The 26,424-nt window shown below is 42.6% G+C and overlaps 1 protein-coding gene across 3 annotated transcripts in view; it reads right to left on the reverse strand.

The window, feature by feature from the left end:
• Positions 1 to 253: 253 nt before the first annotated feature.
• MEGF10 (multiple EGF like domains 10) overlaps positions 254 to 26,424 on the reverse strand; it is a 269,210-nt gene continuing 243,039 nt past the window's right edge. For all 3 annotated transcript variants that reach the window (XM_070793223.1, XM_019964614.2, XM_019964615.2), the window contains 12 exons: positions 26,235 to 26,381; positions 24,936 to 25,070; positions 24,288 to 24,416; positions 22,712 to 22,840; positions 20,090 to 20,218; positions 16,485 to 16,613; positions 13,808 to 14,044; positions 12,412 to 12,533; positions 10,881 to 11,004; positions 4,573 to 4,617; positions 3,132 to 3,338; positions 254 to 1,637 (listed from right to left, as the gene is read on the reverse strand). In XM_070793223.1, coding sequence (XP_070649324.1) covers positions 1,453 to 1,637; positions 3,132 to 3,338; positions 4,573 to 4,617; positions 10,881 to 11,004; positions 12,412 to 12,533; positions 13,808 to 14,044; positions 16,485 to 16,613; positions 20,090 to 20,218; positions 22,712 to 22,840; positions 24,288 to 24,416; positions 24,936 to 25,070; positions 26,235 to 26,381 — 1,718 coding nt within the window. In that variant the 3' untranslated portion in view covers positions 254 to 1,452. The remainder of the gene's footprint in view (positions 1,638 to 3,131; positions 3,339 to 4,572; positions 4,618 to 10,880; positions 11,005 to 12,411; positions 12,534 to 13,807; positions 14,045 to 16,484; positions 16,614 to 20,089; positions 20,219 to 22,711; positions 22,841 to 24,287; positions 24,417 to 24,935; positions 25,071 to 26,234; positions 26,382 to 26,424) is intronic.

The following is a 26,424-nucleotide window of genomic DNA, read 5'->3' on the forward strand; positions in this document are numbered from 1 at the left end:
AGGGACAATGACTCCCCGTTCCTCTTCCCTTTGGTTTAACCAAAACTCAGGACCCACAGATCAAGAGGAACTCCATTTTGGAATATTTAAATGCTTCTCCATTTCCATTATAAACCATTTACTTGTTACTACACTATTTTAGTAATGCCCCATTTTAATGGATTCGATTTATATATCTTCTTCTCTTCCCTCCAAAAGAAACAAGACCAATGCATTTTTCTGAAGCAAAAAGAAAAGCGGCCATAACACAAGAAACAATAAACATATAATATTTTTTTTCATTAACAATCCAAACACTACAAAACATAGAATATACAACTTAAAAACGGAAATACAAATTAATGAAAAATGGGGTACATGTCATATTAGCAATGCAAAAGACCAGCTTAAGCATAGTTTCTCTAAATCAACAATTAATAAAAGCAAAGTGCCCTTTTCTCAAATATGCACAAAAATATTTCGGTCACTTCTAGGGAAAAATTAATCAAAACTTTCTGCTAATTCTATATTACAGCATGTATTACTAATGGCTTACAAAACTTAAGCATCATCTTACACCTAACATTTACAACCTTTTCCAATCATTAGACACTCATTCAATCCAAGCTGTCAAAAATAAAATTATTTCATTTCTGTATGTATGAAATAATTATTGATATGTTATGGATCTCAAGTGGTGAATGTGTATGATTGGGACAGTGATCAGAATAATGTCGTGGATCTAAAATGGGCCGAAAAACAGAGAAGCATCTCTGTCTGTCACATCTGTGTATTCATTGCTGCAGTAATTCTATTACTTCTAAAGTAATTCTAAATGTACATTTCCTCATCCTACAAAAAAAAGTCTAAAGTGTTCATATGTAAATTTGCTCTGCACCTCTAGAGTTTATGAGGAGTCAGTGCAGTACTTGACAGAATGTTTCCTGCTGGGGTCCTATTATCCTTACAATAATGAGTCCCGCTGAAAAAAGGTAAACAATAAGGACTCAATGAGATGGCCCTTTTCTTCTATGTGTTGAGCATGTGACACTTTAATGAAGTAAATTTCATGGTAAAATGCACAATCCTAGGTACAGTTCTATGATGCAAATGAGAAAGAAAATATTTAAATTTTAATTTTTCAAGCAACAATACCAACATCCGCTGCAACCCGTGTCTCTGAACGAGTCCTGCACGGTCATGCTTTTAGCCAAGATTTTACAGTAAGTCATGCTTCATGGGTGCAGTTCTAATACTAACAAAAATGGGAAATCACATTGATACCTCCTTCTGAGCCACCTGTATAAGGAGGACCTATGGTCAGTTAGCCTCAGCTTTGAGCTTTCGGGTTCATGTCCAACAATTGCCTATGAAGTAGATTAACATTCACATAGGGTGGCAAACTTGAGGATTGAGAAGAACCGAACTGCAGTTCTGGAAAGGGGTCCAGTGGCTACCCAGTGGTCTTTGGTGTCATTCACTGCTGCTGCTGCTGCTGCTGCTGCCGCCATCCTCTTGCTTGGGGGAGGATGAACTGTCTCGGACTGGCAACAGGTCATAATGGCAAGGGATGTGACTGTTCTTTGGGAGGTCATATGGATCCTGGGTGCGATGCCCATTATTGCTGAATATTCCTTGGACAACACTCACTGTAGGTTCTGTGACAACCAGGGACACATTAATTGATAAACAAGGACGTTTTAAAAATATACAATATGGCATTTCATGCAAGTATCAAACATGCCAGAGGAACATTTGTAAAAATATAAGAAAGTATTTTTAAAAACAAACAATCCTTGTATAATCCCATAGAGGTGACTACTCTGTGGTTGGTAACCCACTGACACTTACAAACGATGTTCAGAACAAAGGGTGACTGTGTGGTTGGGATGAAGACATCAAGGGAATATAAAGAAACCCTGGACATGAATCACTGTCTGTAAAACCTGGGAGATAATCTAGTCCAAGCCCCTTCCTGTACAGGTAACAACATCAAGGTCCTCTGGCGATCACTTGATTCATGGAAACATGTAACAAGTTCATAGCTTTAGGATTCAGGACTCAGGTTTTCAGCTGTGTTCCCGTCTCACAGTGGTAGGCTTAGGGGACAATTCAAAAGGGAACTGCTGCTCACTTCCAAAACTAAATTTAGTTCATCCTGGTTTCCATTTTACAAAGCTGTCTTAATACTTTAAAAAGAGTTACATATCTTTCGGTCACATCTATGGCATAAAATGAATGACTAGTGACTAGAGTTAAATAAGTCACTACAGTTGACCCTTGAACAACTCAGGGTTAGGGGTGCTCCACACATAACCCCAACCCACCACAATTTAAAATCCATAGTCAGTTTTAAAATTGGCCCCACTATTTACCATCTCACATCCTTGGATTGAACCAACAGAAGAGTGTGTAGCAGTGTAGCATTTACTAAGTGGAAAAAGTCCGTGTGTAAGTGGATTTGTGCAGTTCCAACCTATGTTGTTCAAGGATCAACTAGAATAGAGAATTTTTTTAGGTTCAAATCATAAATACTGGGAAAGATATGGAGAAAGAAAAATGAAAATATAAAGCTCTACTATCTAGCCCAGGATTGCTCTGGTATGTTTTAGCTTCCTCAAATGGATGTGCAAGGGGCAATCAAAATAACTCTAATATTAATTGAATTCTTATTAATTTGTATCAGATTCACAGCTGGGAATATTACTGATCTATTAGACAAATATAAAAGTAAAATGTTAAAATTCTGCTAAAAGCATTATATTGGTATAATGGATGCAACCAGGAAATGGAACCATCTGTTTAATCCACTTGAACCATTTGTTTTGGCTAACTCAACATGTTAGCTAATATGATACATATGCTGTTCCACATGCGTGCTAAAATATTCACTATGGTTACAAAACAAAAGATGGATAACTAGGGAGGTAAGAAAAAACCTACTTTGACTTTTTGAAATAGTATTTTTCCTGGAAAGTTCATTTGACACCAACTAATATGATCACTACAAACACAGGCTGAGTTTAAAATACAGATCATTATTTACAATAAAATGTATATGAACTGCAACTACTGTATTCTCAAGGACTTTAAAATTGTTTCAAAAGAATAGTCTCATTCACTAGATTCTTTCTTTGGTTAAGAAAACTTACCAACTTCATAGACATTCTTGTTGGCAGAGGCTGAGTTATTGATCTCTGCATATGGGGAATCTCTCCGCGCTGGTGACTTCATCTCCACATAACCACACTCTGAGTGTTTGGGAATAAGGACAGGCGGGTCTTTAATAGTGGCGTATGGGTTTTCAGAACTGCTTAGGGAGCAGTTACTTGAATTATATTCAGAATGCTTCCCCAGGTCTGTGAAGAGAGACAGAGGGGTGAAAAGCAAATGCTATTTCATGGGCAACAACATTTATTTTCTTGGCGATTAATTGACTTGGGCAAATTATTTCTTTTCCTTTGCATCTAGTTTTCTATCATTTTTAACAACGAAAAAAATACTATTCATTCTCCACTTATTTTGGAGAAAATCAGCTATAAAATTACCCATCCATAAAGTAATCGTGGCTCCTAAGGTGAGGATCAGTGTAAACATCATGGATTTGATTTCATTTTCCGACTCTTTGCGACCCCATGGATTATACAGTCCATGGAATTCTCCAGGCCAGAATACTGAAGTGGGTAACCATTTCCTTCTCCAGGGAATCTTCCCAACCCAAGGAGCAAACCCAGGTCTCTCACATTGCAGCTGGATTCTTTACCAGTTGAGTCACCAGGAAAGCCCCTTTTATTATCACACTCAAATAAAATTAACTCCACTCTATTTTACTAATAGTCTCTGAATCCTCAAGGGCTTCGATCAAGACCCCACATGTTGCTGGCTCCAGGAGCATAAGGAGGTTCTATTTTGATGGTGAGGAAGGCACCTGTGCTGTACGGCTTCCTCGTAAAACCTCAGGTCTGGGCATATGAAGTTATTATTCAAACTCTTCTCAAAAAGCTGGCTTCAGTGAACATGTAACCAGGCTGACCTCTTCTTTTCCCTGCTTTTTCCTTCTTCATATTTCTCTCTCTCCATAAGCCATATTTCTTTGAGACAAATTATGTGTGTTTTCCCAGCAAACTGAGATATTGGTGCTCTAAAACTTCTGGTCTAACAGGATCCACCTACATTCACACTCTTGCTGGCAGTCAAACCTGGCTGTGGGTTTGTTGGAGTAATTTACCACACTAACTGCCTTCCCAGGTGGCACTAGTGGTAAAGAATCCACCTGTTAATGCAGAAGACGAGACGCAGGTTTGATCCCTGGGTCAGGAAGATACCCTGGAGAAGGGAATGGTAACCCACTCCAGTGCCCTCGCCTGGAGAATATCATGGACAGAGGAGCCTGGCAAGCTATCGTCCATGGGGTCACAAAAGAGTCAGACACAACGGAAGCAACTTAGCAGGCACACACCACAGTAACAATGCTACCTTTTCTCTGGAGTGCCAATTTTGCTGGTTTAACAAATTATTTTTGTCTCTGAGATTAAAAAATATTTTAAATTGTGATTCTGATAAATGTATTTCTTCTGCAAATTCTGGCAATACCTTTCAAGGATTTTCCCATATAACTTCTGTCAAGTCCAAAAGCACCTGTGACAAAGGAAGAAAAAAAAAAAAAAAACATCCAGTGAGAACTGAAAGGAAGAGAAAAAAAAAAAAAAGAAAGGAAGGGAAAACCCATCTAATATTCTCAGGTCACTGGAGTATGATGGTTTGGGCACCCACAGTCTCCCTACTGCAGGAAATAAACAAGGTTTCTATTTTCCAAACCTTGACACTGGATCACTTGGGCCAGATGTGTCAGTACTTCAGAGTTAACCAAATGTTATGTATCATCCTGAGCATTCTCCTGCCTGTTTCGTGGCTTTGGGAAAGGCTGGTCACCATGGGGTAGACACCGAGGAACCAATGAACCAAGAAGGTTGCCTTGATTCAAGGTTGCTCAGTGGAAAGGACACAGCCAGGCAGACCTGAGACAACGGACTGGGACTTCATCACTTGTTAGCTGCATGACTTTACGCAAGACGTTCAACTTGCTGAGCCTCAATTTTCATATCTCTAAAACAGGGAAAACACAACTCACCTTCTAAGCCTCACAGGGTTGTTGTGAACATAAAGTGAATCGGCCATAGGGAAAGGCATTGTAAACGCTGAGGTGTCATATAGATGAACGGTATTTCAGTTACCGTAATACCTTTTTAAAAAATTGATTTTGCTGACATATACCTGATTTACAATGTGTCAGTTTTTGGGGTAGAGCAAAGTGGTTCAGTTATACATATATTTTTTCATTATAGGTTAAGATATTAAATATAGTTTCCTCAAGAATCTGCCTGCAATGCAGAAGACCCAGTTTCGATCCCTGGGTTGGAAGATTCCCTGGAAAAGGGAATGGATATCTATCTATTCCAGTATTCCTGCCTGGAGAATTCCATGGAGAGGGAGCCTGTTGGGCTACAGTCCTTGGAGTCACAAAGAATCAGACACAACTATGTGATTAACACTTGCACTTTCCCTATAGAGTAGGGCGTTGTAGTCTACACATAGTAGTTTATATCTGCTAATCCCAGACTCCTGATTTATTTCCCGCCCCACCCTCTTCCCCCTTTGGCAACCATAAATTTGTTTTCTATGTCTGTGGTATATTTCTGTTTTGTAAATAAGTTCACGTGTATCATTTTTAAAGATTCCACATATAAGTGACATCACATGGTATTTGTCTTTATCTGATTGATTTACTTCATATGGTATGATTCTAGGTCCACCCATGTGGCTGAAAATGCATTATTTCATTCTTTTGCTGGCTGAGTGGTATTCCATATGTAGTATATACACACATACCACATCTTTATCCATTCATCTGTCGATGGACATTTAAGTCTCTTCCATGTCTTAACTATTTGAATAGTGCTTCTATGAACGTGGGGTGCATGTATGTTGTTGAATTATAATTTTATCTGGATATATGTCCAAGAGTGGGATTGTTAGATCATATGTGCATGCATACGTGCAGTTACTTCAGTCGCGTCTGACTCTCTGTGACCCCATGGACTGTATCCTATCAGACTCCTCTGTCCTTGGGATTTCACAGGTAAGAATACTGGAGTGGGTTGCCATGCCCTTTTCCAGGGCATTCTTCCCAACCAAGGGACTTAACCCACATCTCCTGTATTGGTGGGCAGGTTCTTTACCACTGAGCCACTGGGGAAGCCCTGTTAGACCATATGGTAGCTCTATTTTTAGTTTTTTAAGGAACTTCCATACTGCTTTCCACAGTGGCTGCACCAATCAATTACTGTAACACTTCGTGTGTCACAACACCCTCAGCTGCAGTCTATCTGTAGGCAATCCAAGGTATCTGCAATTATTCTTTAATAGAATGTTATGGATTTAGGCTAAAAACAGAAAGTAAAGTAGTAACTTGTGATGAATATTCAAATAACTATGAGAAGGGTCAGAGAAGGCAATGGCACCCGACTCCAGTACTCTTGCCTGGAAAATCCATGGACAGAGGAGCCTGGTAGACTGCAGTCCGTGGGGTCACTAAGAGTCGGACACGACTGAGCAACTTCACTTTCACTTTTCTCTTTCATGCATTGGAGAAGGAAATGGCAACCCAGTCCAGTATTCTTGCCTGGAGAATCCCAGGGACAGCGGGGCCTGGTGGGCTGTGTCTATGGGGTCGCACAGAGTCGGACATGACTGAAGCGACTTAGCATAGCATAGCATAGCATGAGAAGGGTAAGGAAATTATTTCCCTGCATGGCAGGTCTGTGTATAATTTTCTTAGAGTGATATTAAACTCAAGTTCAGAAGGTGATATTCCCTGGGGGTACACATTTGTGGAGAAAGAGGGAGGATCCCTGAAGGAGAGAGTGTGTGTCTACTGTCAACTGTTAGAGGACAGGAAACAGGGATGTTTCCCTCTCAGGCGTGCTCTCTTGAGTCTGGTATGTGAAGAATAGCCAGGCAGGCTCCCAGATGGTGGGAAAGGCACCAAGTTGTTCAGGAAGACAGGATAAAAGGCTCCCCCGTCCCTGGGATTCTCCAGGCAAGAACACTGGAGTGGGTTGCCATTTCCTTCTCCAATGCATGAAAGTGAAAAGTGAAAGTGAAGTCACTCAGTTGTGTCCAACTCCTAGCGACCCTATGGACTGCAGCCCACCAGGCCCCTCCATCCATGGGGTTTTCCAGGCAAGAGTACTGGAGTGGGGTGCCATTGCCTTCTCCAGAAGTCTACACTACCCTTTGCCTAATTCTCTTGGCCACCTCCAAGCTGTGGCAAAGTTTTTTTAAATGTCCATCTTGATCTTAGCTATGCAAGATCTAGCCTTCCCCAAGGGATGAAAGCAACATGGGGTGGATAACAACTTAGGGAATAAGAGTGGGGCTACGAGATTAGCCATGCTTGGCAGATTCCCTCCCCTCTGCCCTGGTTGATCAGGGCGCAGTTTTAACAAGGGAGTAAGTGGGCTTTCTCATAAACTCCCATCTGTCTCAGTGTCTGGACAGGTGTTTTCAAATGCTCAAATTAATCTACTTCATACAATAAGCCAGAACATGATCCTTATCTCTATTTTTTTGTGTTTTTGTTGTTCAGTTGTGTCTGACTCTTTGCAACTCCATGGACTGCAGCACGCCAGCCTACTCTGTCCTCCAACATCTCCTGGAGTTTGCTTAAATTCATGTCCATTGAGTCGGTGAAGCTATCCAATCATCTTAACCTCTGCTGTCCCCTTTTCCTTCTGCCTTCAATTTTTCCCAATATCAGGGTCTTTTCCAGTGAATCAGCTCTTTGCATCAGGTGGCCAAAGTATTAGAGCTTTAGCTTCAGCAACAGTCCTTCCAATGAATATTCAGGGTTGATTTCCTTTAGGATTGACTGGTATGATCTCCTTGTGGCCCAAGGGACTCTCAAGAGTCTTTTCCAGCACCACAGTTCAAAAGCATCAGTTCTTCAGCACTCAGCCTTCTTTATGGTCCAACTCTCACATCTGTACATGACTACTACAAAAACCATAGCTTTAACTATACAGACCTTAATCAGTAAAGGGATGTCTCTGCTTTTTAATACTCTGTCTAGGTTTGCCATACATTTTCTTCTAAGGAGCAAGGGTTTTTTAAGTTCATGACTGCAGAGACAATTTGCAGTGATTTGGGAGCCCAAGAAAATAAAATCTGTCACTGTTTCCATTTTCTCCCCTTCCATTTGCCATGAAGTGATGGGACTGGATCTCTATTTTACAAATGAACAAATCAGCCTTGAGAGGGTGACTGCAAGTGTCGTACCACAGAACTAGGAATTGATTTCAGGGCTTTTGCGTCAAATTCTGGGCTCTTTCAGACAGCATCACAACTTTTCCATCATTTAAAACACTGCACACTTCATTATCCGTAATGAGCCATATTCTGTTCTTTGTAAGAGAAGAATTTTTCTATGCCACAACTTCACAGGGATATTAAATGCAGAATTACTTTTGGATGGGAACAAACCAAGGAGATCCAGAATTTCCAATGAAGATTTTATGTTCCTAATAATCAGTCCCTTGGGTCTCACTGAGACAGAAAGCAGAGAAATTTATATGTGACCATTACAGTAACTGTGTATCCTGGAATCAGGACAAACTGCATTAAGTGGAGATGGAATGAGAGAACTTTTCCCTCATTAGTGCTGGGTGGTATTTTACTAAGAACTAAGTTATCATCTTGGTTTTACACATTTTCATCAGCCTTTTTGGAGAAGGAAATGGCAACCCACTCCAGTAGTCTTGCCTGGAGAATCCCACGGACAAAGGAGCCTGGTGGGCTACAGTCCATGAAGTCGAAAAGAGTTGGACACGACTGAGCGACTAACACACACGACCACACAATTCATGGACTTCTTTGAGCTAGATTATTAACCTCCCTAAACTTAAATGATTTCACCAATAACTATAATGTAAATCTGGTATATAAATAATTTTACTGTAAGTGTGTAGAAGTACTCATCCTATTGATAATGTTAGTGAAGAATTCAGATAAAAGCTAAGCATTTGAACTTATTTTCTATTTCCATAGTAATAGGGGATTCCAGAGCCCACCCATGGCTCCTGCAAGTGGCTTAGATGAATTGACATCTAAGGTGTTCACAGAAGGATCAGAGAGGGAGTGGGCAGAAGATCAACTATGAGACCCGGTTTTACCATCTTCCTTCCATGAAATCTTAAGACAAGAGTTAACCTGTTTCTTCCTTTATAAAACAAGATATGTGGAAGGGCCCACACAGTGAGGGGTGCCAGATTTAGCAAACAAAAACATAGCAAGTTCAGTGAAATTTGAATTTTAGAGAAACAACAAATCATTTTTTGAATAAGTGTGCCTTGTGCGATACTTGGGATATACTTACCCCAAAATTATTTGTTTCTTACCTGAAATTCCAAATTAATGAGACTTCCTTCCAACCTTATCATTAAATAAATACCTATGAAAGGGTTTGCTTTCAATACATGGGAAAGTGCCCATAAGACACTGCACTCATGTTAGTTACTACGTGGAGCTCCTCCCTGAGAATAAGAATATACCACACTCTCAATGTGGAGTCACAGCAGTTATTTAAGTGGAGTCCCCCCACGCCCTCTGCAGGAGGGCCCTGAGGTTAAAACAATTCTTGTCCCAGTACAGCACTGTTTGTCCTTTCCACTCTTATCCTCTCAGGTGGACGGTGGAGTTTTCCAGGAGCCACACCAAGTGTGACATCACTCTTGACTGGACGCAGAGCAGCTATGAAAATTCAGCTGACCTCTATTAAGCCAGATGTCATAAAAGTGTTAAACAGTGGCCATCCTTCTCAGTAATTTTTTTGTTGTTTCATTTTGAAAAAAAGAAGTCATTTTTCACAAAAATGCATTTTATATTATCAGGAAATAAGACTTGTTATCATCAATAAATTAATAAATAGCCCTCAGATTTTATTTCTACTATGGCAAATATCAATAAATATAACCCATGTTAGTAGGGCCTCTTGGGGATCCTTGATTACTTTTTTAAAAAATTAACTTATTTTAATTGGAAGCTAATTACTTAACAACATTGTGGTGGTTTTTACCATACATCATGAATCAGCCACGGGTACTACATGAAAGTGTTCTGATTCCCAGATGTTTGAGAACCTCTGACTCACTATATTCCCAAAGATATCTCCATTTTCCCACCTAAAAGAGGAAAGGGCCTCAAGTAAGGGTACCTCAGCTTGTGCATGTGTGCTAAGTTGCTTCAGTTGTGTCTGACTCTTTGCAACCCTATGGACTGTAGCCCAACAGGCTCCTCTGTCCATGGATTTTCCAGCAAGAATACTGGAGTGGGCTGCCATGCTCTCCTCCAGGGGATCTTCCCAACCCAGGGATCGAACCTGTGTAGCAGAGAGCCAAGAGAAGCACACATGCTGGAACCAAGCTGACGGGGTTCAAATCCCAGCTCTACCATGTCACAGGCTTTGAGGACTTCCACAACTGACTTAACTTCGTTATGACGCAGTGTCACAACGGGAGCAGGGAGATGATGATGCTAATAATGGTACCTACAGCAGTACTTGTGAGAATTGAGTTGATACATGGAAAGGTGGAGTGTAAGCCACAAACAGGCAGTGATCCTTGCCTCTTTATTGATTCCTTGTTCACAGTAAGAACTCAATACATGCTGAGTAAATAAAGCACTTGGGACGGTAAAAGCCCCACACAGGGATTAGGTGTAATGCTATGTCTTTCTTTTCCTGTGCATATTTTCAATAGTTGCTTTGGCACTGTCGTGAATCTCTGAGTGTTTGAAGTGACTAAAAGATAAAGATGCTGGTGGAGGTTGGGGGATGGGGAACTTGCCAAGCTCGTTGAGGTAGCCGCCGTGTTTCCAGTCTGCAGGCAGCGTGCCTGTATAATCTACCACAGGGCCTCTCTTCCCGGGATTCACATTTTTCAGATTCACAAACAGTTGATTATTTTTTGACTGTTAAAAATATAAACAACAAATAGATTTAAAAAAGAAAATACAATATGGCGCAGTGCAGTGTTACCCATCTAAGGAAAGCAGGTCCATGGAGCATATCAAGGACTGGTCCTTACATGAGGAGGCACCAAGGGACAGAGGTGAAGCTTCTGACCTGGTGGGACTTAGAGGCAGCAGGAGTAGGTGCCCCTCAGCCCCAACCATTCCCTCCATCACCTTACTTCTTCATTTTAAGTTGGTGCTCTGTGCCAATTAGGCCTCACTTGGATTTACATACATGGAACTTTGAACTGAAAAAAAAAAAAAAACCCAATTCCTGAGCCTTCCCATCAAACACTGTATAATCATGTAGGAGTCATTCTTAGCAGTTTTCTTAGCTATAAGCATGAAGGTAATATGATCAACTTTGGTCCCTCCCTGAATGGGAATGAGAACAAATCGTATGATAAATACCAAAGTCTCTGGAGAATATGAAATGCTATTTAACTATGAGGTACTATAATTAAAATCTAGCTGCATTAATTTAACTGCAACTGAATAATTTAATTAGCTTAGTTTTCTTCTAATAGAGAGCTGGAATTAGACAATGGAGATTGAAAATATAACTCGAGCACAGTTGGAAGAGAGAAATGTTTGGGATTTTGGAGCACTCTGGAAGAGGCCTGGTGGTGAGCTGGATGGGTCCAGAGGAGCTGCTCCAGCTTCTAGACAGCCCTGGGCCTCCAATCTTTCTGGGCCTCTGTAAAATGGGATAATCACTCAAGTTATAGGATTGGCATAAAGATTAAACAAATTTATATTTGTAAAATGATTAGAAATGCCTGGCACATAGTATTAGGTTGTTTTGTTTGGTAACTTTTTACCCACAAAACTGCAATTTCGTATGGTTCAATCAAAATAAATAAATGCATATTATTGTTGTCATTACCCAAGTACAGGTGGCCAGGAAAGGGTACCAGAAGGGGATCACAAAAGACAAACCTGCCAATTTTACCCAGACCGGAGTCTGCTATAGGTCTGCTATGAGACATTATTTTAAAACCACATGCAATACTAGAAACATTTTCCAAAAGAAGTGCAATGGAAACAGTACAAGTTGCAGAGACAGAGAGACTGACTCACCTCGCTGCAGCCTCTCTCACAAGCTATGTTTGGAAGTGACTTAAGTTCCCTGTTCCTTAGGGTTTTTTGTCAGTAAACTTGAGATACTAATACACACCCACGGGATTGTTTGGAGGAATAAATGAGGTAATTGATGTACGTATGTGGAATGGCAGCTGGCCAACTGCAGCCCTCAGGCATGCCTGTTCCTTGCTTCCTTGCTCTTGCCACCCCCCTCCCCCCCCACCATCCCTCTCCCCCTCTCCCCCCCTACCCCGCCCAGTGACCTGGACCATCTCCTCTCACCTTGGCAATCCTGTCCCTGTTGTTGACGTGAGGGGATGTGGCACACTGAGTGAGCGTGTGGTAACTGGGATTGGTGAAGTAATGGCTGTTAGCATTTCCACCGTTGCCATGAGGAAGGGTTTCTGACAACAAAGAAGGAAATGGTTAAGATGGCAGGCTCCTTAAACGTGTGTGGGAAAGAGGGAAGTGAAGCAACAAGAACAAATGTTTGGACTGATTCCAGATCACAAGCGGGCAGAATCCCCTCCTGCCCGGCATGCTCAGAGAAGCCTGTGGAAGCAGCAGGCGCCTGCCTTTCTGCCCACCTCCTGGAAAAGTCTGAAAGCATCCACCAACAACTGCTCTCTGCTCTGGGGCTTGTACAAGCTGGGAAGGCATTGCTTTGAAGCTTCTTCCACTGTAACTTTCCTCTGTGTTTAAACACTTGAGCTCTTGACACAATATTCTTTCTATTTCTCTATCTACTTATAAATCAATCTATCTACCTACCTACCTATCAATCCATCCATCCATCCATCCATATTTCTATCTATCTAACTGTGCTGGGTTTTAGTTGAGGCATGTAGGATCTAGTTCCCTGATCAGGGATTGAAGGCAGACCCCCTGCATTGGGAGCATGGAGTCTTAGCCACTGGAATACCAGGGAAGTCCAGACAATACTCTGCACTAGAAACACACCACTAAGTAAATCAGCTACTTTATGAATTCCCCCAGAATCACTTTATTTATAAACCTGAAACCCTTCACTGATTGCCCCCAAATTAACAAATACCTTAAGTTTGCAAATTCTTCACTTATATGAATCTTCTGAAGACTGAATGCATTACTTAAAAATTTACTTTTATGGGGTCTTGTGACAAAAAGGAAGATTCAGGGGTTTTATTAAAAAAACAGCCTTGGTTCTTGCTAATCCCCCCGAACTGTTTATGTGACTTGGTTGCTGTGTGACTAATAATGTACATGGGCTCCAGGACAGGCTAGAGGGTACCTGGGAAGAACCCAAGGCCAAAGACAGAAGACCTGTTTTTTTCTCTGATCTGCTCCATGACCTTGGTGAAGTTATGGCACCTCTTCCTCTCCCGTCCCTGTCCCCCACATATGGCAACAGCTTGGGATCAGGCGTCCAGCAAAGCTCCTTCTAGGTTGACATTCCCCACATTTAAAGCAACCATATAATGAACCCAATTTTAAATCTCTCATAAGAGAAAACAGTGATGATTTTACCACTGTTGACACATAAAACACATCTCTAACAATGCGTCGTCTCCAAACATAAAAGCTGCTCAAGGCTAATGGACAGTACCAACGGGCAGCACAGCCTAACACTCGGTTTCAAAGAACCAGGATGAAGTCTCGCTTTTCATGAGTGAAATGCCTCTAGCGAGTCCAGTCTCACCTGAAATGGCATAGTCTGCATTCATGACCCTCATGGCAGGGGTGTAGGTAACCGCTGGCATGCTCGACTCCTTCCCCTTCTGCTTGTGTCTATAAATAATGAACAGCGCCAGGAGGAACAGAACAACTAGGACGAGAATGATGATGCCCGCGATGGCCCCGATCTGGTAGGAGTCAGCGGGGAGAGCCGTACTGGTCCTGCTGAGGCTGTTCAGATTCCCCACGATGATAACACCAGCTAGAAACGCAAGAAAAGAGATGTGAGCAAGGATGACAATGTGCCGGACAGATATTTGATCTCTATTTACAAAAATCTCCCACAGTGCTAATAAAGCCTGGGTATTTTCAGTACATGAAATTTTCATTTGGAAACTTCTGAAAACAGAGCAGGAAGGAAGAACAAACATTCTTCATTTTCGGACACAAACCGGACGTTGTTGGTTTGTCTGTGTCCAGAAGAAGGATTCTCTAAGGTTCAAAAAAAAAAAAAAAAGAGAACCCAAAGATTCAACAGTAGGGTTTGGGAGCATCTCCCAGATTTCTGATTAAATGCTTAGACCAGAAATTAGATGGAGATAACAATTTATCTAATTTTTATTGTTTTTTGTTTATTATCCAGCATTAAGTTTATGAATGGCTAACTCAAGTCCCTAACTTAATAGTATGTCTCTCTTTAGCATTTCTAAGAGGAAAGTAATTTTCCTTCCAATTAAGAATAAGTCTATTATAAATCTCAGAGAAGGCAATGGCAACCCACTCCAGTACTCTTGCCTGGAAAATCCCATGGACGGAGGAGCCTGGTAGGCTGCAGTCCATGGGGTCGCGAAGAGTTGGACACGACTGAGCGACTTCACTTTCACTTTTCACTTTCATGCATTGAAGAAGGAAATGGCAACCCACTCCATGTTCCTGCCTGCAGAATCCCAGGGACGGGGGAGCCTGGTGGGCTGCTGTCTATAGGGTCGTACAGAGTCAGCCACGACTGAACCGACTTAGTAGCAGCAGCAGCAGCCATTATAAATCTAGTCCAAGATCAGGATCTGTCTGGTCCTAATTTCAGAAAGGTCCTAAGATCAGAAAATATATTCTATGCAGAATTTTCTATGACAGAAAGATCTGTCCCAATACCAGGTAACATCACCTCACCTAAAACCTTACTTATTAAAATTCAAAATTTCACTTTACATGGTTCTCCCTCAAGTTCCATCAAGTGAAGACACAAGTGATATGAGTTGAGAGTCAAGAAACCTGGCATCTAAAAAAACTGATTCATACATTTTGAACTTTCCCTTAAGCTCCTAGGCTGCAGTTTCATCATCTGTAAAAGAGGAAACTGGCCTTCATGAAGGTTCTTCCAGCTCAAGTGTCCCTATGACTATATGATTCTAAATGCTGGAACTTCTTATAAGACAACCTGCCTCGAAAGGAACCAAGGCCAATGTAGTGTGATCACAATGCACAATGCATTGTAACAATGATGTGACTGTGGAATATGATGTCAGATTTTTACGATGGCCAAGTACAAATCATGAACATGTCAAAGTTATTTTATGAAAGAAAGTTAAATACAAATACCCACATAGTGTACAGTTTAAGATAACTCCACTTACAAGAATTTTATGAAATTTCTATATGAATTTTTAAAAGCCTTTATCACCCGTATATTTAAGACCACCTGCACTAGGAGCTCTCATGCTTCAGAACCATCTTTCTCAAGGGCGCCATCTATCCCAGAATCAGAATTGCCCAAGTAGGACTGATTACTGATGACTGTCATTTCCAGATGACTGTACCACGCATCCTAGTTAAGAACCACGGGCACAAGGTTCTTAAAAAGCTAGACATGCAACCACCATACAACCCAATCCTTCTACTCCTATGAACTTGCCCAAGAGAAAAGAAACCCTATGATGCCACAGAGACTTGAAACACTATTGTTCACAATAGTTTTATCTGCAGTAGCCCAAACTGGAAGCAGTCCAAATGTCCATTAACAGGTGAACGGATGGGTAAACAAATTATGGTATAACCACGTAATAGAATATTATTCAGCAACAGAAGGAATTGAAGTATGGAGATACCCAACAACATGGTTCAATCTCAAAATAATTATGCTAAGCAAACAAAATCAGATGAAAAAGAGGAGAGTATGGTTCTACATATACAAAATTCTAAGAAATGCAAACTAATCTCTAGCGACAGAAAGTAGATCACTTTTCACCTGAGACCTAGAGGACAGCGGTGGTCGGGAACAGCATGAGGAAATTTTGGGGGGTGGTGATATATTCATTATTTTTATTGTGGTGATAGTTTCATGGATGTCTAGATATGTCAGATTTCATCAAGTGGTATTCTTTGTTTTTTAACATATGTGTTGTATTGCGCTGGCCAAAAAGTTCATTCAGGTTTCTCTGTATACCGTTATGAACTTTTTGGCCAACCCAATTTGTGTGTGTGTGTGTGTGTACAAAGTATAATTATATATATGTGTGTTGCTTTTTTACAGCTAATTATATCTCAATAAAGCTGAAAAAATTGAAGGTACAGTGGAAAAGTCATGAGCTTTGGAAATCCTAATATATTCTACTACAGATATTAACATAGGTAACCTCGGGCGAATCACTCAGCTTCTTTGAGCTGCAGTGTCTCCACCTGAGTAATCATCTGTGCATCCTTACCTTGATCACATCGTGCCCCCTTCCATCCTGGGCTGCAGTAACAGGTTCCGGTGATGTGGTCACAGGTAGAGTTGTTCAGACAGTCACATATCTGGCGACAGCCATAGCCATACGTTCCTGCAGGGCACTCTGAGAAGGAGATGAGAGTCCAATGTAGCTCTCCAGCCTTGGGAACCTGGGGTAAGGGTCTCACTGTATGATCTAGTGTGCCTGGAGGCCAGCCCTTTCAGGGGATCCCTGTCCAGGGAGACCTGAACCATCCAGGGTGGCCTCCAGCTGGCTGGCATCCCCTGAGTCACGCTGGGACTCTAGAGGCCAGGCGGCAACGGACTGGAGACTGAGACTCTCATCACAGCTCTTGGCTCTTTCCGAGTCTACATGCCCTCCTCCTTGATGGAGGTTTGTAGAGAGTACGAGGAATCCCAATAGACCTGATGAAGATCATCATTAAGGGCAACCTGAGATGATGCCACCAGGCAAAACTATGGGATAAAAGGGGACTACACTGAAAAATACAAACCGGAGATGCTTCCTTGGGAAGATGCATATTTTACTGTAAGCTTTAAGATCTGCCTAAAGGCATATTCTGCCTTCAGTTCAGCTGGGAACTGGGAAAGAGGGAGAGGGCAAGTTGGTTAATTTTCTAGGTAAGAACTTCATTTACCATGAGTGTGCTTGGTCGCTCAGCCATGTCTGACTTTTTGATACCCCATGGGCTCCTCTGTCCATGGAGATTCTCCAGGCAAGAATACTGGAGTGGGTTACCAAACCCTTCTCCAAGGGATTCTTTCCAACCTAGGGATCCCACTGAGTTCTCCCACATTACCGGTGGATTCTTTACCGTCTGAGCCACCAGGGAAGCTCTTATTTACCACAGAAAGCCTCAAAATTTGGATTTGCAGGTTGAAGTCTGAGACACTAAAATAATGGGATTTTTATGATATAGTTGTGTAAGAGTTAGGCATGAATTTCAAAGAATAGGCTAGGCATGTTAAATGTAAAAATCCTCATGACAAAATAAAGATGTTTTTTGTAAAATGAGCAGCAGGGGGCGATGCACAATTACTATCAGAGTTCTCTGTCAGACACAGGGTTTCTGTTTACATAGGAGCATTAGGAGAGGTCTCCAAAAATCGGGACGTTTTAATTTGATGTTCAGAGTAATCATGGAAGTACTTTAAGATGTGCTTATTTAATAAGACTATAAATAGTCTAGCATTTAAGTGAAAGTCAGTTTAAAGCCTATTCTGGTTTCCAAGTATATATACATGTGCATACATGTTTAGGGGGGCTTCCCTGATAGCTCAGTTGGTAAAGAATCCACCTGCAATGCAGAAGACCCCAGTTCGATTCTTGGGTCAGGAAGATCCACTGGAGAAGGGATAGGCTACCCACTCCAATATTCTTGGGCTTCCCTCATGGCTCAGCTGGTAAAGAATCCACCTGCAATGCAGGACACCTGGTTTCCATCCCTGAGTTGGGAAGATCCCCTGGGGAAGGGAAAGGCTACCCACTCCAGTATTTTGGCCCAGAGAATTCCATGGTGTCACAAAGAGTTGGACACCTCTGAGCGACTTTCACTTACTTACTTACTTATATGTTTAGACATGTACACACATAATTACATGTGTAGACATGTACACACATAATTATATTGCATACACAAAGTGGTGTGCAGGCAACTGTGCGACCAAGTACCTGTTTCATGGTTAAATGAACTAGCAGTGCAGAACTAAAATGGGGCTATCTTTGTCCAGGCTGACTCCTGAATATCACTCTTGGTATTTACTAGATGCAAGGATATGCAAATATATTCTAGAGTTTAGGGTTTGGGCTTCCTAGGTGGCTCCAGTGGTAAAGAACCTGCTTGCCACTGCCAGAGACAGAGATGCGTGCGCGATCCCTAGGTCAGGAAGATTCCCTGGAGAAGGAAACGGCAACCCACTACAGTATTCTTGCCTTGAGAATCCCATGGGCAGAGGAGCCTGGCAGGCTACAGCCCATAGGGTTGCAAAGAGTCAGACACCACTAAAGCAACTGGGTACAAGCACAATTCTAGAGTTTAGCAAATAAGATTGAGACAACCTGACTGTCCAGTGGTGATATGAGGATTTGGGGAGGGAGCCTGATGGAGGGAGCATGATGCTTTATTGCCAAAGCCCTGCCGACCTTTCCAGGCAACAATGCCCCTACAGCCATGTAATCTCTGGTACGTCTTTCTCAAGAGCACACCCTCTGTAAGCAGGAAGCGTGCTGCACCTTTCCTGTCATTTATGGTAAGACAGTGAGCCTCATAAGCTCTACTGCTGCTGCTGCTGCTAAGTCGCTTCAGTCGTGTCCAACTCTGTGCGAGCCCATAGATGGCAGCTCACCAGGCTCCCCCGCCCCTGGGATTCTCCAGGCAAGAACACTGGAGTGGGTTGCCATTTCCTTCTCCAATACATGAAAGTGAAAAGTGAAAGTGAAGTCGCTCAGTCGTGTCCGACTCTTAGCGACCCCATGGACTGCAGCCTACCAGGCTCCTCCGTCTATGGGATTTTCCAGGCAAGAGTACTGGAGTGGGGTGCCATTGCCTGATTTATTCAGTGTGAACACTGAATGAAAGTCACAGAGAAAGGAATAATAAACTACTCTGAAACATTAAGTCTAAGGCTAATGTTCTTACAGCCCTGGGAGCAGCTGCATAGCTGATGGAATAGAAATGGAAACATGAGGATGGGGAATTCCTACGGAGCATACTCTCCTTGAGTGGGATTTTTTACAACAAGAACAAAAAAATGAAGGCAATATATTGTCTGGAGGGTTGTTAAGATTAAGATGAGGAGTAGTCAGTGGAAACAGTATAAAACCACTATCAAGAGAAAGTTGTCAAAAGCGTAGCCATGTTTGCACAGACTCACCCCCGCCCCTATAGTGGATCTGGCTCTGGGTTCCCAGCCCCTTTGAATGCATACTCCTCTTGGGTTCCTGTGGGCTTCTTTGGTGGCTTGGATGGTAAAGAATCTGCCTGCTAATGCGGGAGACCCAGGTTCGATCCCTGCGTCAAGAAGATCCCCTGGAGGAGGCATGGCAACCCACTCCAGTATTCTTGCCTGAAGAATTCCATGGACAGAGGAGCCTGGTGGGCTACATCCATGGGGTCACAAAAAGGACACGACTGAATAACTAACACACACACCTGGGTGCCCAGCCCCCCTGAATGCACATTCCTCCATCGTGAGATCAGGTTCTGCCTCTGCCATGAAGAACACTTGACTGGCTCTTTTAAAGCTCTGAGCAGCCACGTTTCAAAAACAAGAAGGGGAGGAAGAGAGAGCCAGGATGAACAGATGGAAAATTTGAATACTGTCTTCATCCTCGTAGCCACACCCCCTCCACCCAGATCACTGTCAGTTCCTCAGAAGAATTCTGAGGACAAAGACAGCCAGCAAGAATCCCAAGGTGGCCAGGTCTCTGGGAGGGGAAATCAACGGTGCTGGGAAGTGACCAACCATCAGCTCAAACACCCTCAGAGCCGTGGGTCCTTCCTTCACATTGCCAGCTATGTAGGAACACCGACTCTAGGGAAACAGCAGCACCCAGAGATGCTACGCTCTCACACTCACTCTGTTCGCAATGCTTCCCCATGAAGCCAGTGCGGCAAGTACACTGCCCGGAGATGTGGTCGCAGTCGGCTCCGTTTTGACACTGGCATACCAACGCACAGTCCTTTCCATAGAAGCCCAGGGGACATCCTGTGCGGGAAGGAAGGACAGCAGAGTCAAGAGGCCATCGAGGAGAAACTCAGCTCTGCCTCCAACGTGTTTGAATCTGAAGGATGCTGAGCCAGTAGAGAGAGAATAAAGATAGTAATACAGTCAAAGCTTCTTACAACAGCTTTTGTGAAGTCCCAAGTTGGAGCTCTTTGGAGGAAGCTTCCTGAGCAGAAGGCAGAACAGTTCCATGCCTGGGGCAGTTTAACCATCACTTGTATCCCAGGAGGCAGGCTGCTATCTTCTTCTTCTTTTTTTTTTTTTTAAACCATTTACTTTATATTGGGGTATAGCCGATTACCAGTTTTATGAGAGTTTCAGGTGAACAGCAAAGGGACCAGTCATACACATCTATATATCCACTCTCCCTCAAACTCCCTTCCCATCCAGGCTGCCACATAACCTTGGGCAGATTTCCATGTGCTATACAGTAGGTCCTTGTTGGTTATCCATTTTAAATACAGCAGTGTGTACATGTCCATTACAAACTCCCTAACTATCCCTTCCCGTCAGCAACCATAAGTTCATTCTCTAAGTCTTTGAGTCACTTTCTGTTTTGTAAGTTCATTTGTATTATTTCTTTTCAGGTAACACATAAAAGGTTTGGTGTCTTCTTAAAAAAAGCATCCCATCAACCCCATGGATGTCTGGGAACATTTCTTTTAGTTTTTTTTTCACTCAACTATTAGAATCTTGGATTCAAATTCCATGAATTGAACTGAGTACTTTATGCTAAAATTGCCTACATGCTTCTACTTACAATACAGAATGTCTCCAAGTCTGCTACTAGGCCTGTCTTCTGTATCTGTTACTAATTTAGATAATAGCATCTTCTTCTGCAAAGATATATAGTAGAATTCTGAACTTAAAAAAAAAAAAACAAAACTGTACTTCATGGGTGCGTTGTTAAAAAAAAAAAAAAAAAAGGCAATGAGCCTTCTTACTGCTGCACAATTTTCAAGACAAAGACCACTGGGCCGAGGACATGCACAAGCCCTCCTGGCTTTCCTGGGCCAGAGTGGCCCTGCAGGAGAGCTCAGGGCTCTCCGCCATCAAGAAAGCTTCAGTGCAGGCTGTTTCCATGCATCACATGTGCTTTTTCTTATAGTGGTTTTAAAGAAAGTTCATGTTTCAAGAAACAGAGGCAGAGTAAGGATGCCAGCAAGTGACATCACTGCTACATATCCATTTAGCACCTACCCTGTGCCAGATTCTTTTCCTACATCTTCTCATGAAATCTTTACAGTAGCCCAGAAACACAGGGATAGTCTCCCTCTATAGAAGGGAATCGCGTCCATGTGACACAGCCAGCAAATGGCAGGATAGCAGGGCCACGATACAAACACAGGGAGGTCTGGCTCCAGACCCCACGTGCCTCCCACTGAGTTGTGCTACTTTTACTTTAAAAGGCCCTCTGATTGAAGCAGGTCCCAATTTTAGAATTACACACTGTAAGTTTTAAGTACTTTCCCCTGAAGAGCTGAAAAACTTCCTACATATACAATCTTGGCAGAATATGTTTGAGACACCATCACAGCTCAAGGTCTACATCTCCTTCTAGAAACTTCCCAAAGACATGTTCAACGTATTCTCTAATTTTGTTCTCTAATTAGTATTAAATAAGAATTGCTTAACTTCTGACCCATCTTTCTTCCTTAGCTCATTTTCGTGATTTGAAATTATATATTATTGTCAATGATCACCATAATGCGTGCTCTCTTGTCTTGCCTCCTTTATTGCATTGCAGACAAAAGGGCAGAGATCAGTCTTTTTTTTTTTCCCCACAGCGCTGAGCTGTGAATTCCTTTGTACATTATACCCTATAATGCTAAAAGTCTCCTAGAAGAAGAGGTGGTGAGGATATTATGGGATATAAAATGGAAGAAAGAATGCGTGGTTCTTGAAGCATGATCCCTGACTGATATCAACTCCTGGAAGGGTGTTAGCAATGTGGATTCTCAGGTCCCACCAAGACCAGCTGAATCAGACACTCTGGGAGCAGGGCCAGCAATTGTACTAGTCCAATCAGCCTGGTGACTCTGAAGCTCCCTAAAATTCTAGAACCTCTGAATCGGTCTTCTCCCAGCGCGCACATTAGGTCAGGCAGTGAGGCTTGCTGTGTTCACTTCATTTCTAGTAACTGTCACTTATCTCAATCTTTGTGCTACTAGAACAACTGAGCCGTATAACTAGGGCCTGGTGAAAGGAGAGAAGAGAAAGAAGCTGCACGCTGTCACTTACGGCACTGTTCCACCTCAGCGTCCTGATATGACCCGGGGACAGCAAGCCTGGAACGTGGCAGCTCTTAACCACCCAGAGGAATTCAGACGTCTAGAGGTCACTAGGTGAAGAAACCCTCCAATACCAGGAACCCTGATGAGCTCAGCTCATCCATGTGCAGGGTAGGGCCGTGTCCCCAGGAGTGCCTCCCCCCAGCCCCGACTTTTGGTGAGCCTTGGAAGGCGTGCCGCTTACTCTGAGTGCAGTAGAGCCCCGTCCAGCCCGGAGTGCATTTGCATTCCCCGTCGTAGGCGCTGCAGAAGGCCCCGTTGTGGCAGTTGCATGTATGGATGCAGTTCGGGCCCCAGTGCGCAGGGGGACAAGCTGAAAGCACAGCACAGCGTGGAGAGTTCAGTGCAAGTCCCTAGGCCAGCACCCCACAGAGAGGATCCCACCCACCTGATCCCACCTGTCCACAGCTCCTTCAGTGGACGGGTCAGCAGTGAGCATCAGGACTGAGAACGACCGTGCTCCACACAGGGCTCAAACCCAGATGGCGATGCTGGTGCCAACGGTGGCCATCACTATGATATGATATTCATTCACATGCTGCAGACCGAGGTGGGCAGAGCAAACATCATCATCCCAAGCTTACAGAGTTAGCTATTTAACAAACCCACACTGAGCACCTAGATATGCCCAGCGCTGTGCTAGGTCCAGGGGAGACGGCAGATAACAAGGCAGGGTCCACAGCATCCTCTGAAAGCTTACATTTTTGTAGGGGAGGCAGGCAAACCAATCAGCCAGCCACCCAGCCAGCTAGTCACCCAGCCAGTCAGCTAAAACATAAGGGCAGTAAGGACTATAAGAAAAAATAAAATAGGGAAATGGGGACAAAATGATGGGAGCTATTCCTTTATGGAAGGTATCTCTGAGGAGAGGACATTTGAGTAGAGATTAGATAGGCAATATGGTGTGACTTGAGATAAGTACTCAAGGTCACATAATTCTTGTCTGTGGTCTCTAAACCTGCACTTGTCACTCCACTCTAGACTTGTCCTGAGAGGCTTGTTTTAAACATGAAGGCTCCTATTTTCATGTGAGAACAGATTTACTATAAACACTCTTAACTGGACGAAGCAGAACATAATCAAACTAAATTATCAGGGGTCATCGCCTATCAAAGAGCAATGAGAACCTCAGATAAAGTAACATAAGATTATGGGGGTAAAATGATTTGCTTTATATTCATACCAATGCTTCAAGAACATAACTACTTAAAAGAAGGAACACTTATAATTTCTATACGGTTATCCAGTAGGGAACATGGCCCCCAAAAGATAATACATAAATGTGAATTAATTTAAAAAAAGAAAAAAATTTCTCCCATAATTGTGTGTACCGTTTTTGCCCAAGAGCAAAGGGAAAACAATATGACACTTGAAGTCTGGAATGAAGCTTTGAATGGCTTCTGAGTACAAGACCCTCATTTTGCAAAGGAAAATCATTTCAGTGAATAAGCAAAGTGCTAGCTGTTTAGGTTCTTCCCAAGGCATGAGTTAGATTTAAATACTGTAAGCAAGCTCCAATTAAAATAAATAAATTTATAAAAAATAATAATAAAATAAAATAATGCAAAAAAAGATTTAAACACAGGATCATTGCAGAGAACTCTTAATGAGGGGGGAAAAGCTACTTAAAATTTAAAAAAAAATCTTCTAACTATTCATATATTATTTCTTGATTATTTAAATACTCATATTTTGATCCTAAAGAAACTGAAAACAAATGGAAATACATGGCCGACCAGTTGTTCCCAAACAAGACTTACGTTGAGAGCAGTCACTGCCGATCCACCCTGGGTAACACTGACAGGATCGATCAATGGGGTTACAGGTTCCATTGTTGGTACAGGTACAAATTCCTGCACAGTTTTTCCCAAATCTGCCACTGGGACACACTGTGAATAAATTATAGGTCAGAAACTCATAATGACATCTCATCTCACAGAAGCCTAGACTCTTAGGATAGGAAACGACTTTAAAGGTCATCAATCCAGCTGTCCCTCTGGGAAGGTGCTTCCACTCCAGAGCATCCCTCATCCTAAATGGGCTCATTTTTGCAAACATCTGAAGCCAAAGACCCTCATGAAGGCATCACAAACCAGGAGACATCACCACACTTTTAGAAATCTCCATTGGCTTCTCGCTCAGGGAATCAAAATCCTCCCTCATATTGATTTTTCATGGAAGGCTGTTTCCAATTAAAACTGAAGAGTAGCACAGCTCAAAGAATAAAGAGATTGTGCTGGACTGGCAAGCCAGCTTTCCCAAAGCTCAAAGCCATATTTACAGAAGCTGCAGACACAGCATACCAGGAGCCGCCGCTAGCTGCAAATGCGTCCTTTGGGAAGCCTGAGGACAGACTGTATGGGGTGTGCTCACCACCACATATTTCTGCCAAAGTCTGCGCACCCTACCTTCATTGCAGAGGGCGCCTGTGAAGCCAGGCAAGCAGTCACACAGGCCTGTGATGTGGTGGCAGGGCCCACTGCTGTGCACACACTGCGGGCACGTCTGGCTGCAGCGATGCCCATAAAAACCAGGGGAGCAGACTGAAAACAGAAAGGAAATAGTTATCTTCCCTGAGACATGTTTCTCCTGTATTCCACATAAGGATCTGGTTCAAGTTTGGGATAAAAAAATTTTATTTTTAGTGATACTGAGAATTTTCCAAGCATAAATCAACGACAAAAGGAATAAGGGCAGTTTTTAATAATGAAAAGAAGCTAGGAAACTCTGAATTGCTTGAGGGCAAGCAAATGTCTTAGTTCTCTTTATTTTCCCATTTATGGCCCCAATTAGCTTGAAGCTTGGCATAGAGCAAGGGCCTGGAGAATTTTCATTGAGCAAATAAATGAGAGAAAGAAAATTCTAAATACCAACAAGGACCAAATAAATACTCACATGTTAATCCTTTATTCTTTAAGAGTCATTACTGGCAATAAATAGATCTACAGTCAGAATCAAAAGATTGTCCCTCCTCAAAATGGTTCAGGTTAATGATTGTGATTGAAAAGTGAAAAAGCAAAATGCTTCATAATTAGGTTCTTCACAAGACATTATTTGTATTTAAGTATAGAAAGACAGCATAGAACTCTTAGTACAAAAACTAACCATTAAAAATAGAATAATGTATCTTATAATTAGTCATATATTCATTTTTTATTACATTTACTAAAAGACTAGGGAAATCTTATGGATTCATACTCTCTAACTCAAAAATTCTATTAACCCATGTCATCAGTCCCCATTTTTAATTCTGCAATCCTTTTCCCCCAGAGCACTGGCTTTCAGATTACTAGCAGGATGTATAATTTGCCGGTAGGTTTGGCTGATGTTGACTTCTGGTAATTGAGGTAAGGCCAATGCCAAAACGGCTGAATAAAATAGTTACAGGTCAATGGATTTCTGGAACACCATTTGCAAGGTTTAAGGCAGGATCAGGAAACTGACGATGGTGCCAATGAGGCAATGAAATCATTACTGAGAAGAAATGGCTAGAGCCCCATCTGTTAGGTTAGTCCTGAAGGATGGAAAAAATGAAGCCTTTGGGGCAGGGCTATGGAGCAAGGACGGCTCTGTAAAGGACAGGATGACCTATGCCACTCCTCTGCCCTCGACTGCAACAGATCATCTCTATGAACTGAGAGATCACAATTGCGTACACGGTGATCTGAGAAGGGAAGACGGGAGGTGCGGGCTAACGAGACACTTACTTCTCTGACAAGTGGTGCCTCGGAACCCTGGTGCACACTCACAGATGCCGTCATCGGGGGAGCAGGAAGCCCCATTTTTACAGTAGCAGGGCAGGGAGCAGTTGGGGCCCCAGCGCCCCTCAGCACACACGCTGTCACAGTGGACACCTGAAACGAGGCACACAGGCAAGGCTGGGTGAGACGCTGTGAG

The sequence above is a fragment of the Bos indicus genome, chromosome 7 (assembly GCF_029378745.1).
Source record: "Bos indicus isolate NIAB-ARS_2022 breed Sahiwal x Tharparkar chromosome 7, NIAB-ARS_B.indTharparkar_mat_pri_1.0, whole genome shotgun sequence".
In the NCBI taxonomy this organism is placed as follows: domain Eukaryota; kingdom Metazoa; phylum Chordata; class Mammalia; order Artiodactyla; family Bovidae; genus Bos; species Bos indicus.